This window comes from Amblyomma mixtum, chromosome 10 (genome assembly GCF_055824585.1).
Source record: "Amblyomma mixtum isolate Tamu chromosome 10, ASM5582458v1, whole genome shotgun sequence".
NCBI lineage: Eukaryota > Metazoa > Arthropoda > Arachnida > Ixodida > Ixodidae > Amblyomma > Amblyomma mixtum.
In genome coordinates this window covers 138396759-138413447 of record NC_143021.1, presented here as the reverse complement: position 1 = coordinate 138413447, position 16689 = coordinate 138396759, and the positions used below count along the sequence as shown (strand labels likewise).

At 50.1% G+C, this 16689-nt stretch overlaps 1 protein-coding gene across 1 annotated transcript; it reads right to left on the bottom strand.

Annotated features, from left to right (window-relative positions):
• Positions 1-3038: 3038 nt before the first annotated feature.
• On the bottom strand, positions 3039-16312 carry LOC149327075 (uncharacterized). The gene is made up of 2 exons (XM_089563964.1): positions 15729-16312; positions 3039-3165 (listed from the first exon to the last, which is right to left on the bottom strand). Exons 1-2 carry the CDS (start codon positions 16029-16031, stop codon positions 3052-3054), a joined length of 417 nt encoding a protein of 138 aa, XP_089420090.1. The 5' UTR covers positions 16032-16312; the 3' UTR covers positions 3039-3051.
• Between the last annotated feature and the right edge of the window lie 377 nt (positions 16313-16689).

Genomic DNA, 16689 nt, shown 5'->3' with positions numbered 1-16689 from the left:
TGACCAGCCGGCCGGCATGCTCGGCGTACTTCACGTTCGCACAAGAAAATACATAACATCCATGATACCAGAGAATGCTTCCTAGATTAGAGCACCGGCAATATTCCTCTGCAAAAGTGGATCTTTCGGCAACGACATCGCCTGCGGCAACGCCGGGCGTAAAGCACCATCGCACTCGCGAGCGTGCAGAAAAAAAGACTCGTGAGCACTCGTAACCAAGGTTGCTAGGCCACGAAACCGAAAAACTTGGTCCCGTACGTCAGAAAACTGTGCAATGATGTAGAAAATACTTGCTTGTGTTTTCTTCTCTGTTCCTACGTCACATTAATGAACTAGCGATGGCTCAGACTTCAGGAGTGAGCATTTTCACAAACTTTAAAATGAAATTAAAATATGTTCTAGCCATCCCTTAAATTTAATACTTCGTTCTTCTGGTCCTCACATACAAAGGAAACGTATGGCAGTCTTTTGTACAACCTTGGAATTTGATGTCTCTACCCCTTTAAGGATCTGACAAGCCAGCCAGGCGCACAAAAACTTAAACTCGAAAAGTGGAAGGTGGACACGAGTACCATATGCGAGAGCGTGCTAGAGCCTGTGAGAGGTAGGCTACAAACTTGTACTCGAACCAAAAAAAGTACGCATAAAAAAGACTGCCCTTTTAAAAACAACAAAAATTAGGGTGGGCACGTACGTCTACTTACGTGCTTCGAATTCGAAAGCATTGCTTTTATACATTGATGTACTTCTAAAATTTTGTTCCCTAATTTATTTTTAATCGTCACTTTCTTCGAATGAGACATCTACTAATCAGTATACAGTTGTACGGTAACGCATATACTATGTTGCTCTTTCTTCGCCAATAAGCGACGCGTTTTTGTGGCCTATGATTTGCGCACTCGCCTCGCAATCTGAAAATTTCTGGTTCACTTTCCCGCAACTTGAGAATAAAATATTTCTTTGATCTCATGGTGACGACATCTGGGATTTTTTGGACCGCTGCTGCTGGCTGACTCCAACGCCGCGTTTTGTGGTCGACGAGGCTTGTTACGCCTTAGAGCGCTGCAACGTCATCATCGAGTCTCTCGGTGACATTCTCGCAAGGATATTCTGGATTCATAAGTGGATAAAATATATCTCGTCTAGTGTATTTTAAATCGATGTTTGCTCTGTTCTTTATGATTCGCTGCGCACTAAAGTGGTATCATCGTCAACATCACGTTGTTTTTGCAGTCGGGCTAATCGCAAGCTGAATATTATACGACCAATTTTCTTTTGCATGATAAAGATTATAAGACTAGTTTGCCAATTCCTTCAACCCAAAACAATCTTTCCACTTTCTTCTTAACCTGGACTTTAGCTACTTGAGCTTCGCATTTTCGTGTACTCTCCTCAGTTTGTAGCCATGCTACCTGTTCACTTTGTACGCATTGTTCTCGAGTACTGGCACGAGAAAAAAAAAAGAAAAATTGAAACTTATAGGCGTCTTCTCTGTCCTTCTGTTTAGAGACAAAGCTTCTCCAGTCCTCATGGCGGACGTTTAAACATTAGGACTCCATTACTTTTCATGATGATGAGGTAGGCTCCACTGCTATCTTTGTTCGTATCGAAATCTGGCAAAGAAGTGCGTAGTTTGGCTCGTTTCTTTTTCGCATTTGCTGATGTGATCCCCTTGGCCTCTTGTCTAGACCTTGTATAACCCTTGCACGGTTTCTGCGGGAAACGAGGCAGAGTTCGGCGATTTCCAAAAAGCAATTTGAAAGTTATCGGTTTTATGTTTCTGTGCATCCTTCTCCTTTTGCTGCGCAGGGTGACAACAACTGCTTTGTCGCTACTTTCATTCTTGTTTCGCTATTCGAAGCAATATTACATCCCGCCCTAAATTAAGCCGCCAGTTGATAGCCATTTTCTGCAGTGCCAGCCTTCGTCGTTGCCGCGTCCTCTCAATCTATTGAAACATAACGAATCGCTACGTCATTTCTCACGCAGAACACGTGCTAGAAACCGACGCCCTTCAGAATCATGAGAGGGTACGAAGCTGCAAAGAACGAAATGGAGAAGCATGCTAGGAATGCCACTCACCCTTCACTGCTGCAATGGATGTAGAAAAAAACGCCCAACCGGAGCTGTCTCACGAGAAAAGCACGAGGTCAGTTATTGCTCGTTTTATTTGAGCACGCCTCTCTGCTGTGAGCGAAAATGATAAGAATTGGATATGAATCCTCTTTTGTGATAGACAGTGGTGATGAATTCCTGTCGTTCGTTATGCTTGACTGGCGAAAACATTCCTCGAAGTCTCTAGCCTTGAAAATACCTCATTTCTAACGAGACAACGTTATCGGCCTCGTTATGCAGAAGATCCGGAGTTGGCGTTGTGAACGCTAAATACCTTGCCTCAGGCACCACATTTACGCCCGGAGAAGCATCCTAGGTTACTTAACCTTGGTGTGGTCCCAACCTACACACCGGATTGTGATCCAACTAACCACCCGGACAGGTGGCAGCTAAACTAATGGTTGTTTGCGAGAGGTTGCTCGGGAAGATCAACTCGGGTCGCACAAGCCCCACAAGTGGCAGCACCTGCCATCGCAGGGCAACGGCGCATCCCTTAACCGCTGCACCAATGCGCAAGTAGCCTTATGAGAGTACCTAGGGACATATGAACATAAAGTTTAAATGACCAATTTCAGCATATATAAGCATTAACTCACTGTCGCTATCGTACCATATCCTGAAGGCGGAGTGAAGTGTCCGTTTCCATATCTTTTTTATCTCTCCCGCCGTAACACGTGTTTTAGAATGACGCCCAACTGACGAGCGTAACAGATTTGAGCCAATGTATTGCTCCTCGCTGCTCTCAGATGTTTCCGCAACAATACGACTTCCGTATAGAGCGAAAGGTTAGCTAAAAACAAAACTTTATTTGACAAACATCATCGTCATGGCTGAAAAAATAAAAGCTGCTAATGGGGCAAGTAGAGTTCTAATGCTTGCTCCGAGATGCAGGAGCTCGTCAGTTCGGTCCTTGGCGACGGCCAGTCGTTATCAGCGTCACACACTGCTGCTGTACTTGTACATAGGCATTTTCGCGCCACTGGTGCCAGTCCGGTTCTTGCCGCGATGAGAAATTGTAGCCGCACTCATTGAAGGTGAACGCGCCAGCCGCTGCAGTTGGAAGGAGAAAGAAACAAAGTTATCCTCATTGCAGAATATCTTGAAGAAGTTGCATTACTTTCACTTCAACATTTTAACTGTTCCTTCGTTCGGTGGAAGCATGGGAAAGAGCCGATGCATTCCCTCGAAAAGGGGTCTGTTTATGAGATGTTACAAGGTAGTAGAATGTAGGAAATACCACATGATATTACCGCTTGCGCATCGCTATTGCAGTGCACCGCTATTGCACCCCTATTGCACCGTAGGAACGAGCTGATCATTTAGCCCGGTCCGCTGCCGCTTGAAAGGCGGCAGAACCGCGGCGCAGGAGCTGGCTGTGCGATGTTCACCTGCGTTATGCTTCGTTTGCGGCGCATCATGATAGCGATACGCAGGCGCAGCATGTACCGCTTGCGCTGGGGTAAATCGCACAGCCGGCGCCAGCGTTGCAGCCCTGGCATCTTTCCAGCGGTAGCACGCACGGCCGTATGAGCAGTTCGGTTGTAGGCGGAACGTGTGAGAGCACTGCAATCGCGGCGAGCAAGCGGAATGTCAAGTTGTATTTGTTTCTATATCACGGGCATCTGCAGCGAGAGAAAAAAAGCTAATCTGTAATAGACGTAAAGTTCAAAACTGCTCAGTCGGATGTTTTGCGGACCGTTCTGCAACTTTCTCATAAGAATTTGTCGCCGACCTTCATTGGTTGCGAAGTTGCTTAATTCTTCTTCATTAACTGTGAAATTAAACAGTGTAGAAAATTAGTGAGGCTTGTTCCATACACCAACCAGCAGCATGCATTTTATCTCGTCGTGTTACAGAGTCGCGGCATCTTTTTAAACCGGGGCTTAATTTAGCTGGGACACCGTATACAACACCAGCTCGTGACTTTAGCTCGGCGATTCGCGACGACGGATGACAACATTAAAAGTCTAAGAACATTTTTTTTGCGCTATTCTTGCCTCAAAAATTTTGGCGATAAATTCCAGTGGCAGCAACTTTAGGTTAATTCGCTTGCACCTGCTATTCCGATATTGACTTTGTTCGAACAGTTCATTCTGAAGCTTTGAATAAGATAAAATATTTATCGAAAAAGGGACGAAATCTCGCTCTTGCGGTCAACGAGTACTAATCGGGGAGCTGTAAAATTTTTACAGGTAATGCCATTTCTGAATTTTCTACAGGTACAGGCAAACTATCAGAGCCTAAAAAAATGCCTTAGGCAACTCAGTGATGGAAATTGAATGTTGTTTTAAGGTAACTGCCGAAAGCCCATGTTCCTGCCGTGAATGAGCAATTAAAGGGGAATTCAAGGTTTCCGCCCGTACAAAACATGCGCACTTCGTAGAAAGTTTATAACATTAGAAAGACCATCTAATGCAGACCGCAATGTTATACCTATTAGGAATTTCATCCTGCGGCTCCGGATAACTGCGATTATGTTCAAAAGTCTTTGTCTGGAGTATTTTGCACTTCGTAAAGAATTCCCAGAATAGGGTCTAAGAGACCAAGGTGTACTTGCCTGCTTCTGCCAAAACAACCGCATAAATTGCACGACGAGAACCCGTCGCAGAATGTGTGGGCCTTTTTAACCGCAGCTCGAGCTGCGGTTACGCCAAGCGCTCGCAGTCGCGCTCCAGGTCATCAATGAAGCTGAAGACCTCGTCGATGTTGGCATCTACGCTGTCGATCTGTCGAGGACCGTAACCCAGCACTGCACGCAGAGTGGCTAGCACTCGCTGTTCATTGTTGAATCCCATGTAGTGGACTGCCAAGAAGCGCCACCCCGGTCGCAGGACAACGTAAACGGCGCTCTGGTCATGGTACAGGTGATCATGCTGGTCGGTGAGGAAGCATGCCGTGTGTGCTCTTCTGTACACTGTGTATGCGGGTATTGGTTGTCGGTCACCAGGCCGATGGGCAGCTGTCATAAGTTCTATCAACTCGACACACTCCTCATAGTCCAGCGAAACACTGAGGGAGTAGATCCGCCATCCCTCCAGGCGCTGCAGCGGCAACAGCCGGCAGCGCAGGTAGGCTATGCGCCAGAGGCAAACTTCGTCACTCAGAGCCTGTTGCACAGCATGAGAGATGGCACTGCGGATGTCGCGAAGTGGCAGTTGCTGCAGCCGCGGTAGCCACGACATATTCGCTTCGTCCAGGCGTAGCAGCAGGTGTGGGTCGATAGCGCGAAGGATAGAATCAAGACTGAGTGTCTGTGCAGCCACTGCCGTAGATGCCATGGAGAAGCACAGCTGCGCTGCTGATGCAAGGATTCTGAGCCGCGTTTCGTCGATGTGTCGAAATATGCACACCTGCGTAGATCAGCTCCCAAAAGTGAGCCGCTCACTGCCACCGTTGTTTTCGTTTCAGGCTGCTGGCCCGGAGGCTTGAAGCTTTCTATGCGAGGTAGGCTTTGAAGCGCTGCTGCCGAAACGCCTTCTTCTAGGGCTACGGCATTTGGAAATGGTGTGATTTAAATACACGCTCAAAACCCTTCGCAGGGGGCGCTGTCCAAACAAAATGACGCAAGCGTCTATCCTTTTTTTGTATGGCTCACTAGTTATCTTTTAAAAAAACGAACGTGCTTATCGCAAGTGGAGCACAAGTGAATACGCAGAGTTTCGCTAATCAATCCTGATGACGATGATTGATGTATTCCTGCCTGGAACGTCAGAGCGTAAAGCAGGGTTCCGCGAACTAGTTCCTGGTGCGTTGTCTTGATAACTTTTCGTGTTTTCTTGCAGTTACGCTGTTGTTACGTTGCGGGCACGGAAACTCTTTGTACCGTGAGCGTCCCGGCCTACCGTGGGCGCCGCGGACGCGGGGCTCACGTTCGGCGTCCGAAAACGCGACAGTCAGCGCCCAAGGACGCTTCCTTCCGAGAATGCGCAGGTTGGTCGCGTGGACAGGGCGTTCGAGGGAGCGGCAGTAAACGCAGGGAGTCCCTCCAGCAGCGGAAGAGAGCAGTTGCTCGGGCAGCCAGTCTGTGCCTTCCAAGGGCTTGGGGCCCTCTTTTCTTTTCTGCCAAATTCTCTGAATAAAGACCCAATTCCTAAGCTTCACCGACTCCACAGTCCGTACTTCGCAACACTGTCTAGGAGTTACACTTATTCGCCTTGTATAAAAGTTGTCGAGGTGACTTGCCTTACCTTTTTGGCCAGCGCGACACAACAAGAACAGGTCTCGTTTTCACGACGTGTAATACGTGGCTGCGAGCATCATCACTAGAGCCAGTGGCGGTGGAGTCAGCCTCGGGCTACAGCTGTGGTCACGCAGCTGTCCTTAATGCAGGAACTAATGGTTCTGTAAAGAATTTTTACGGCTTAAAAGAACGGAGGTCGAGTTATTTCCTTTTTAATTCTTTTTCTGGACGAGTTGCTGGTAGCTTGTTTTGAACATATATTGCGGCGCCAACAGCAGCACGCTTTTTATGCTGATCCCTGGGCGGTTTATTAGTGCATAATGGTAGGTGTGCGGGACAGAGCTTGCCGGAAGCATTGCTTTGAACACACAAGCTGCTATAATCATAACTATTTACACTGAGAATGGGAAAAATGGCCAGCGCACACTGTTGTGTGTGCAGCAATGATATCGGGGACCAAGATTGTTTTTATGCACTTGGCGGTGAAGTGCGTAATGATCATCACCCTATGTATTCTTGCCTGCCCCCTTCCTTACTCGGTCGACTAGCAGAGTAGCCCTAAGCATACACTCTACCGGATGGGCCGGTATCTTATCCCTGCCTGCGCTCTGGTGGGTGGTGGTGGTGAAAACATTTATTACGAATGAGCAGGAGGTATGTTTGGATCAGCCCGTAAGGGACCGATCCTTACAAACACTAGGTGGAGGTCCCTAGTATGGGACCCCAGTGGCGGTTGCCGCCGCCCGGGCGCGCCCGACTAAGGCTTGTTGGGCCTGTAAGTCGTGGCAGCCGAGCAGGGTCGCCTCCCAGTCCTCCCGGGTTATGTTGGGGATGGGGGGAATAGCGGGGTTAGAGGGGCAGGCCCACACCATCTGATAAGTGTCAGAAGACACTGCACTACAGTGTGGGCAGCTGCCGCTAAAGGAGGGGTCAAAATGTTTTAGCGCTGCCGGGCACAGCAATGTATTGGTGAGAAGGCGGAGAAGGAGCCGCTCATCTGCCTTCTTAAGGCCTTTACATGGGCTATGGTAAAGGCGATGACAATTTTGATAATATGTTGTAATATCTTTGAATGTATAGACCGGATTAAAATCGGGTTCCTGATCGGACGGGGAGGAGAAAACAGCCCGGTGAGAGAGCGCGCGGGCGGCTGCGTCTGCTGCCTCGTTTCCTGCCAACCCCTAATGAGCAGGGGCCCATATGAGGTAACAGTGTGCGGGGTCCGTATCCCGTATGCAATTTTGGTATATTCGATAGGCTAGGAAGGGAGTGCAGCCTTGTTCGACGTTCCGACAGGCCCCTCGCGAGTCGGTGATTATGTATTTTGAATTGGAATGTGAGGCCGCGAGAGCAATCGCGACCTCTTCTGCTTGTGTTGCACTGCGGGCTCTGAAAGTTAGGCCGTTAACTGTGTTGCTGTTGTGAACTACCGCGGCCGTGTACCATCCCCCGTGGTGAGGGCCGGAGGCGTCCACGTAATATACACCTGTTTTGTTGCCATAATATCGGGCTAGCGCTTCCGCTCGTGCCAGGCGCCGACCATTATGGACTTCACGTGACATGTTTGCTGGAAGAGGCCGCACGTGGAGGGCACGTCTCCACAGTTCCGGGATGCGAAACCTGTCTTCCATTGGAGGGGTGTGTTGGATATGGAGTCGAGCAAGAAGGCGGCGACCCGACTCCGTTAGCGACAGGCGCGTGTACTGGTTTGTAAGGTGCGCCTCCCGGAGTTCCCGGAAAGTATTCACCACCCCAAGAGCCATAAGCCGGCTGTTTGAAGTAGTGATGGGGAGGTCAAGGGCACGTTTAACAATTTTGCGAAGGATGACCTCAAGGGCGTCCTCCTCTTGTTTCCGTAGGTGGAGATAAGGAGTCGAATAGAGAATTCGACTGGTTACAAAGGCGTTTGCCAGCCGCAAGGCATCCTTACTTCGTAACCCTCCGCGTTTGTTGGAAACCCGGCGGACCATGCGGCCCACCTGGTCCCCCACCTTACGGAGTTTGGCCAATGTAGTGTCTGGCCGCATGTGTTTGCGGATGTAGAGTCCGAGTACCCGTATCTCATCACTTTCGCGTATGGGACCACTCTCAAGAGAGAGAGATATTTTAGTTGTGCACTTCTGTGAGGGGCGGAGGTGCACAAATTCCGATTTTTGAGGGGAACATTGAAGACCGCAGCCGCGGGCGTAGCGGTCTACTATCGTCGCCGCTGTTTGCAGGCTGGTTTCAATGTCTCCTGTGCTGCCCTGCGTGGCCCACAGAGTGATGTCATCGGCGTACAGGGCGTGCTGCACGCCGGCGACACCACTCAGCTGGGCCGGCAGGTGCATCATGGCCAGATTGAAGAGCAGCGGGGAAAGTACCGCGCCTTGAGGGGTTCCCCGCGTGCCGAGTAGGTAAGGACCATGGTCTCTATCTTGAATTCGAATGTAGGATTGACGATCTATTAAAAATTGGCTTATGTATTGGAATGTATTGAGGCCACAGTCGGTGTGACTTAGGTTAGTGAGTATGATCTCATGTGTTACATTGTCAAATGCCCCTTTAAGATCCAAGGCGAGTACTACCCGGTCATTATGGGGGCATTCGAGGTGGTCAAGGACTTCCCGATTGAGTTGCAGGAGGACATCCTGTGCGGATCTGTGTGGGCGGAATCCGAACATGGTGCTCGCAAAGACTTGTTTGTTTTCAAGATATGTAGATAACCGATCCCGCACCATCGTCTCCATTAGTTTGCCCACACATGAGGTGAGAGAGATGGGGCGGAGGTTATCTGTGTCAATTGGTTTGCCAGCTTTAGGAATAAAAGTGACCAAAGCCGTTTTCCATTCGATTGGCAGGGGGGTGTCCCCGCGCCAAATCGCATTGACGTATTCCAGGAGGGACTGGTATGCCAAGTCGGGCAGGTTCGTCAAAAGCTTGACGGTGACCTTATCCCGTCCTGGCGCAGTGCCCCGTTTCTTTTTGGCGAGAGCCGCCCGCAGATCATGGAGCTGGAAAGGTTGATCCAGCTCCGTGTTCTCTCTGCCTGCATAAGAGTACGCAGATCCACGGGGGTCTTGGGCTGTACACAGATACTGGTCCCGAAGTTTCTGTGCCAGTTGAGTCGTGTTGTCAGAAAAAGCGTGCAGGGCTCGGTGCAAATGTTTTTGTGTTTCGGTTCGTGTTTGTGTTGGGTCGATTAGGGCTCGAAAGCGACGCCACGTGTTTCGGCTGGACATTTGTCGCGCGGCCGTGTTGCATCTATCTACCCAGTTGGAGTCGGCGAGTTGGGCCGCGTACTCTGCCGCTTTCTGGGTAAGCTCGGCAATTCGAGCTTTAAGCTTTCTATTGTGTTTCTGGCGTCGCCAACGGCGGACGAGGCTGCGACGGGCTTCCCAGAGGTGTAGAAGGTGGTTATCCACGTCCGTGACCGCCTCTGAGAGCTGGATGTGTGTTTCATGCGAGGAAAGGTGTGCCAGCAGCTGTTGGGACCATGCTGTGTAGCCTTGCGCGGAAATGGGTGTATTATCAAGTGAGTTAAAATTTTGCCTGAATTTCGTCAAATCTGGGTTATGGGCTTGTGTTCTGGGACGCTTGAGGGGGCGTGTGCGTAGTGTAGTGTTAATGATGCAGTGGTCGCTACCGAGGGTCTCCTCGGTGTTGAGCCAGTCTGCGTGTCGTATGTTGCGAGTGAAGGTTAAGTCCGGACTCGGCGTGCTTGTGTCGACCGCCGAGAGTGAAGCGAAAAGCTTCACTAGGCTCATCGACACCGCGCTTCGCGTGAACCGGTCAGATTTGCCACTTCTGCGCATGCGCGAAATCGAGCGACGCAGGCGCAGCGCAAGTGGCCACCGACTCTGTAATAAAATAAAAAAAAGTAAGCACATAAAGGAGGATAAAAACAGACATGAAAAGAATAAAATATTAGAAATAAAATATAAATAGAAGAGAAACAGTGCGTCAGGACAAAAAAAAACACGGATGATAGAAAAGAAGAAACAAACTTTGTCAGATCCGTTAGTGCGGCTAGTCAGCGCTCGTCGTGTTTTCTTCCATCGTGCTTGTCGCTGTCTTAACAGTGTCTATTGTGTCCGGCTGTCGACACCAAGGTCGCGGGAACGAATACCGGCTGCAGTGTCCGCATTTCGATGGGGACGAATTGGAAAACCGCTTGCATGCTGTGCGACGTGGATGAACGTTAAAAAAATATCTGGATCTCCCGTAACCAAGAGTAGATGGTTTGGTTTGGTTTGGTTTATGGGGTTTAACGTCTCAAAGCGACTAAGGCTATGAGAGACGCCGTAGTGGAGGGCTCCGGAAATTTCGACCACCTGGGGTTCTTTAACGTGCACTGACATCGCACAGTACACGAGCCTCTAGAATTTCTCCTCTAAAGAAATTCAACCGCCGCAGCCGGGATCGAACCCGCGTCTTTCGGGTCAGCAGCCGAGCACCATAACCACTGAGCCACCGCGGCGGCTACCAAGAGTAGAGTAAGCATGAAATGTTTACAGGCATGATACATTGGTGGTAGATGGTAGTATTCAAAATCTTGAACTGGGTCTAGTGTTCAACACACCACCCCAAACCACACATACTGTGCACTGGTCCATGTGGACGCAATCGTTTCCTGTGAATGTCTGGGGAATCTCTTCCGCCCTGCCTCGTCAGCTGTATCCGGTTTCTGCTTGCCTTTTATCTTTGTAATCATTGCTTTCATTCCTCGGTTATTTGTACCACTTTGCCTATGTGACACTAGTGACGTCATCACTGGAATACGTGGCACATAATTCATGACGAAGTAATCACAAATTACTAATTAGTGATGTATTACTGATTAATGATGAAATAGTAATTAACTGCTAATTAATGACGCTTAAGCTTCGCCTTTAGGAGTGGAACGCGAAAGCGCGTTGTAGCGCTGCCAGCAGTCCGCGGAACGCCACCGCCCGTTCCGCGCGATGCCTTTCCCTTTGAACGCGACGCTTTTTGAGGAAAAGAAATTGTGTAAAAAATTCAGGGGGGGGGGGGGGCACTTTGTTGACCTCAAGTGCGATAAGGTGCAAGCCTTATGCGGGGTGGTAGTGAAAATGTTTTAATGAAATAGTTTAGGAGGTTGAAGCGGCGGTTGGAGCTCTCAGTCCGGAACCCTTATTGGCATAGGCTGCTGTCCGGGCTCTTTCGATGAGTTTCTTTTGAATCTTTTCGTCCTAGCTGGTCAGAGCTGCCTCCCACCCCTCCTGCGTTGGCTGGTTATTAACAGTGATCGCGTGATTTCGTTGGCAGGCCCATACCATGTGGTACAGGTCCGCCTTCTCCCCGCAAAATTTGCATTGTGAGTCAAATGACTCCGGGTCTATGGCGTGAAGTCTTCATGGGTTGTTGTAAGTGTTGGTCTGTAACTTTCGGAGGTGTTCTTCCTCCCCTTTATCTAGTGTCTTAGCCGGCGAAGGGTAGACCCGACGGGATAGTCTTAAGTGCTCAAGTATGTCATTGTAAGTTAGTAGTGGGGTAGGAGGTTCCACGGCATCCGCACTGGTTGCCCGGGGGAGAAATGCTCGGGCTGAGGCATGTGCGCTCTCGTTCCCTGGGATGCCCTGGTGACCTGGTACCCATATTAAGAGTTTTTGTGTGGATTGGTAGCCACGGGTGTAGCTATCTTGCAGGATTTTAGCTGCTAGCGTTGCGAACCTGTCCCTGAGGTAATTGCGATACACTGGCTGTGAATCTGTGAGAATGTATTCTGAGCTAGTGTGTGCTGCAGATAGAGCAATCGCTAATTCTTCCGCAGCCAGTATGTCCTGTCTAGCCAGTACTTGTCCGTCGAATGTTCTATCTTGGTGCACTACCGCGACGGCCGTCATTCCCTGCTCGGGACCCGCAGAATCGACATAGAACACGCCCTCGCGTCGGCCGTAGTGTCTTTTCATGGCTTCGGCTCGTGCTTGTCGTCTTGACTGGTGAAAATCGGGGTGCATATTCCTGGGTAGTGGAGCTACCCTGAGTTGTCCTCTCCATGAGGCTGGGATGTCGGTTTTGGTGTCTAGCTGTCGGGGGCAATTGATGTTTAAATCAGTCGGGATTTGTCGCCCAGTCCGATTTGTGGAGAGCCGTACCACCTGCGCCGTGAGGTGTGCCTCTATCGGCTCATCTATCCTGTTGTGCACACCCAGTCGCAAGAGGAAGTCCCAGGGCCTTCTTGTAAGCTCTTTTAATTATGATGTCGAGGTTTTTGATGTCACGCTTCTTGAGGCGGAGGTAGGGCGCTACGTAGACGACGCGGCTTACAACGAAAGCCTGCACCAGCTGCAGAGTATCGTCTTCTCGCATGCCTGATTTGCGCGTCGTTATCCTGGCGATCATCATGGCGACTTGATCTCTCACGATCCGTAGTTTCTGGAGGGTGAGAAGGTTGTTGCCGTTGTTATTTATGTACAGACCCAGTATCTTGAGGGTTTGAACTTCCGTGATGGGTGAGTTGTCTACGCGGATGTTGACGGTGTCCCGATTCTTGCGTTGACGGAAGACTATGAGTTCGGATTTTTCGGGTGAGCACGTTAGTCCACACGCCCGTGCATAATTTTGAACTGCTGTCGCCGCTGTTTGTAGTTGTTCTTCAATCGTTCCCATACTTCCTGTGATTGTCCAGATAGTTATATCATCAGCGTACAGGGCATGGCGTATACCCTGTACCTGATGAAGAAGAGGTGCAAGATTTAGGAGTGCAATATTGAAGAGAAGTGGGGATAGTACTGCCCCTTGCGGAGTTCCTCTCGTGCCCATCTTCAATTGCGTTGTGTGTTTTGTGCCGGTGCTGATGTTGACGGTTCTGTCCATAAAGAAATCACAGATGTACGAGTAGACTGGCTGGCCACAGTTCGTGCTGTTGAGGTTGTTAAGGATTGTGGAGTGTTTGACATTGTCAAACGCTCCCTTGAGGTCGGGTGTTAGAAGCACTCGGTTACTGTTTGTGCGAGCGGGATCAATGACTTCGCGTTTGATTTGCAGAAGCACATTATGGGTGGACAAGTGTACCCTTAACCCAAACATCGTGTGTGGCAGTAGCTCGTTGTCCTCAAGATAGTTAGAGAGACGGGTGTGGACTGCCTTTTCCATGAGCTTGCCTGCGCACGAAGTGAGGGATATGGGGCGCAGGTTTTCGATGCTGATTTTCTTGCCGGGCTTCGGAATAAAGTGTACATTGGCTGTTTTCCATGCTGTTTTCCAGCATTCGTTTATGCAATCCGTGAGTTGCTGCAGAGCCTCTGTGCCGAGGTTGGCCAGAAGTCCGACCGTAAATTTTTCTTGTCCCGGGGCTGTGCCTCGGTGCATATCTGCTAGTGCTGCAATGATCTCCTCCAAAGTGAAGTCTCTATCTAGGTGTTCGTTCGGTTGCCCTCGGTACACCTTATTGTAGGGTTGCGGGTCTCTCGCGGTGCAGATATAGCGACGCGTGAGTTCATCCACGAGTTCCTGATCTGTGCCTTGGAAGCTGTGTACGGCTCGATGCAAATTTCTGTGTTGTTCACTTTTCGCTTTCGGAGGATCAATTAGGCATCGCAGAAGGCTACATGTGGCCTTGGTGTCTAGGCGGCCTTTGAGGGATTCGCACTTTGTTAGCCGTTTAGTGCGAGCGAGGTCCCATGCGTATTGTTCCGCTTGAATAGTAAGCTTGGCGATCCGATCCGAATTCTGAGTTTCCGATTGTGCCTTCGTTTTTTTCGCCGTTTTATAAGACCCCGTCTGGCTTCCAAAAGATGTAGGAGGTGGTTGTCAACAGCTGGGTGGTCCGCCGTGGTGGCGAGTGATTTTGTGAACTTTTCTTTGAGGTCGAGAATGGAGGCCGCCCAATCTTCGTAACTGGTTATTTGTTCCGACGTTGTTAGTTTGGTGTTCTTCCTGAATGTCTCCCAGTCTGTAATTTTGGCTTGCCCTCGTGGTTTGCTGTCGTTGTTACTTTCTAAGATAGTCTGTAGCACGTAGTGGTCACTGCCTAGCGTTTCTCCCGTGTTGAGCCACTCACAGTTGCGGGCATTGCGGACGAGCATGAGGTGGGGGAAGTATCCTGTGTTATGCTGGTGCCGACTCGCGTCGGGTGCTGCGGGTCCGTGAGTTGGGTTAAGGCCATGTCAGCGATGGTGGATGCTAGTTTTCTGCCTTTCGCGTCTTCCCTTGGGCAGCCCCACAGGGGGCTAGAAGCATTAAAGTCGCCAACTATAGCTAAGGGAGCTTTTTGGGCTTCTCTTAGTGCTTTAAGAAAGATTGCGTCAAAGGCGACGCGGTGCTGTTTGGGGCGACTATATACTATTTTGAGTATGTGGGTGCCCATGCTGTTTCTGTGCTGTGGTAGTAGCTTTATGAAGGTATATACAATGTCGGTGTCTAGATTAAGGTCTACAGTGGTTGCCGTGCATGATTTGTGGACCAAGACGCATGTCGAGGTATTTGTTTGATGTGTTGAGTACCCTCGGATCTTAGCCTCCATATTCACTTCTTGCAGGGCTATTACTTGCGGCGTATGGGCATGAAAGTCTATGTATTGTTGTAATGTTTCCCCCTGTCGTTTTAGTCCCCTGCAGTTCCACTGTAGGATGGTAAGTTTATGTCTGCGTTGTGGAGCCATGTTGAACACTAGAAACGTTGGTCTCATCATGTGGTGCGCCCTCAGGTTGTAGATCTACCTCAGTGCTTAGCAGGCGACGAGTTCCCATTTTACCCTGTAGCTTTGTGCCCTTGCTTTGAGAAAAATCCCATAATTCCTGAAGTTTGCGGTCAATTCTAATCTCCTGCGCTTGCATCCTTATTAGAACTGGTTCGAGGCTTTCCATCATGGGTTTAATGACTGATTCCAACATGCTTTTTATTGTCGTCTCGATGATAATTTGTAATTTTTTGCCAATGTGGTTTTGAATTGTTTTTTCCAAGCGAGTGATGCTTTCCTGGATTTTGGGGTGCTCTGTATATTGCTGCTCTGGTGCCTGCTGTGGTGGTGCCTGCGGAGTTGGTGCCTGGTGGGGTGCGTCTGGTGTAGTTGCTTGCCTCTCGGGGATGCTAGTATAGAGCCCGGCGACGCTATAAAGCGCCGGCGCTGAGATCGGCGTTACAGCGCGCGCTAGAAGAAAATAAAGATGGACAGCGCGTGCTCGGAGCACACGCCCGGCACGGGCAGTTCGGAACTAGAAGCCTGCCACGCTAGTCATCTTGCTCTGGTGCTCCGCTGCGACCCCGTAAATCTTCAACACTAGCATCTAACTGTTGTAGCTCTGCCCTATCTTCTTCCATCGGACATGCCTTTTGCGTCGATGGAGGTAATGTGTTGTTTGGATTGACTGCCATGCCTAACTGCTGTTTCAATTTGCTATCTTCTGATTTTAGTTCTTCAGTCTCTGCTTTAAGTCGTTTGTGAGCCAAAGCTTCGGGGGGGGGAGGCTGCTACATCTGCCCAGCTCACCTTGCTGCCGTTGCGCTGCTCCTTGTTATGGGGTCCTGTTGTCTTCTCCGCTGGACGACTGCCGTTGTTGTGCGACACCTTATCGGTAGTCCCAGGTCCATTGCTTGAAGAGCGTGAGCCGGGTGGTGCTGAGTTGTTGCTGGAGGACTGGGCCTGGTGGGTCAGTCGGTCCCCGCTGCTGGATGGGCCTCTGCTGCCGGACCGGTTGCGAAGACTGGATCTTGACCGGTGGTTGACTTGTCCTGTGTTGGGCTTGGTTGTTGGTGACGTTCGGTACTTGTACTTGCATTGATTCGACCCCATGGGATGTGGACCTTCGCAGACCGTGCACTTGGGTTGGCAGTCGTGGGATTCTGGAACATCTTGCTGACCGCACTGCGGACATCTAGACTTCGAAGGGCAACGGCAAACATCCGCCCGGTGTCCAAGTTTCCCGCACAGTGCGCAGGCTGGCGTTGTTTTCTTGTATAGGCGTACAGGAACCGCTTCACCGTAGTAGAAGACGTGAAACGGAACCTTTCTTCCTTGAAACGTTATGGCCGCTACGTTAGAGGAACCTAATTTCCTCACGCTCACCACTGGTGCGTCCGGGGAGCGAAGCGCTATCGTGATGTATTCGTCGGAAACCCTCGGGTCCACTTGTATTACTGCTTTGCAAGTGTCGTCGGGGGGCGGAGGTGGAGGACACTGCGTCTGCCTTGTCGCCAAGCTGAATTTCTTGGATTGCCAGGATCTTTCTGTTGATATGGGCGTCTCGCACCCCGACGACGATGATGTTCCGTTCCCATATGGGCCAAACGCTGAGCTGGGCTGAGCCCTTGCCGACGCCAGCTGCAATGTGCAAATCGTTTCCGACCGCGTTGCTTCCCCTGAATTTGCTGAGATCCAGCGCTCCTTTAGGTTTGATTATGATCACTGCATCTTGCTTGTCCAGACGCGGCTGCGGAGGAGGCTTCCAACG

What these genes read in the sequence shown, in the direction of transcription:
- LOC149327075 (XM_089563964.1), bottom strand. Translation starts at nt 16,031, where the DNA reads ATGGGGTCGAATCAATGCAAGTACAAGTACCGAACGTCACCAACAACC. An exon ending in AGCAGCGCAACGGCAGCAAG is followed by an intron (nt 3,166 to 15,728) that starts GTGAGCTGGGCA and finishes TTCCAACTGCAG; the next exon opens with CGGCTGGCGCGTTCACCTTC.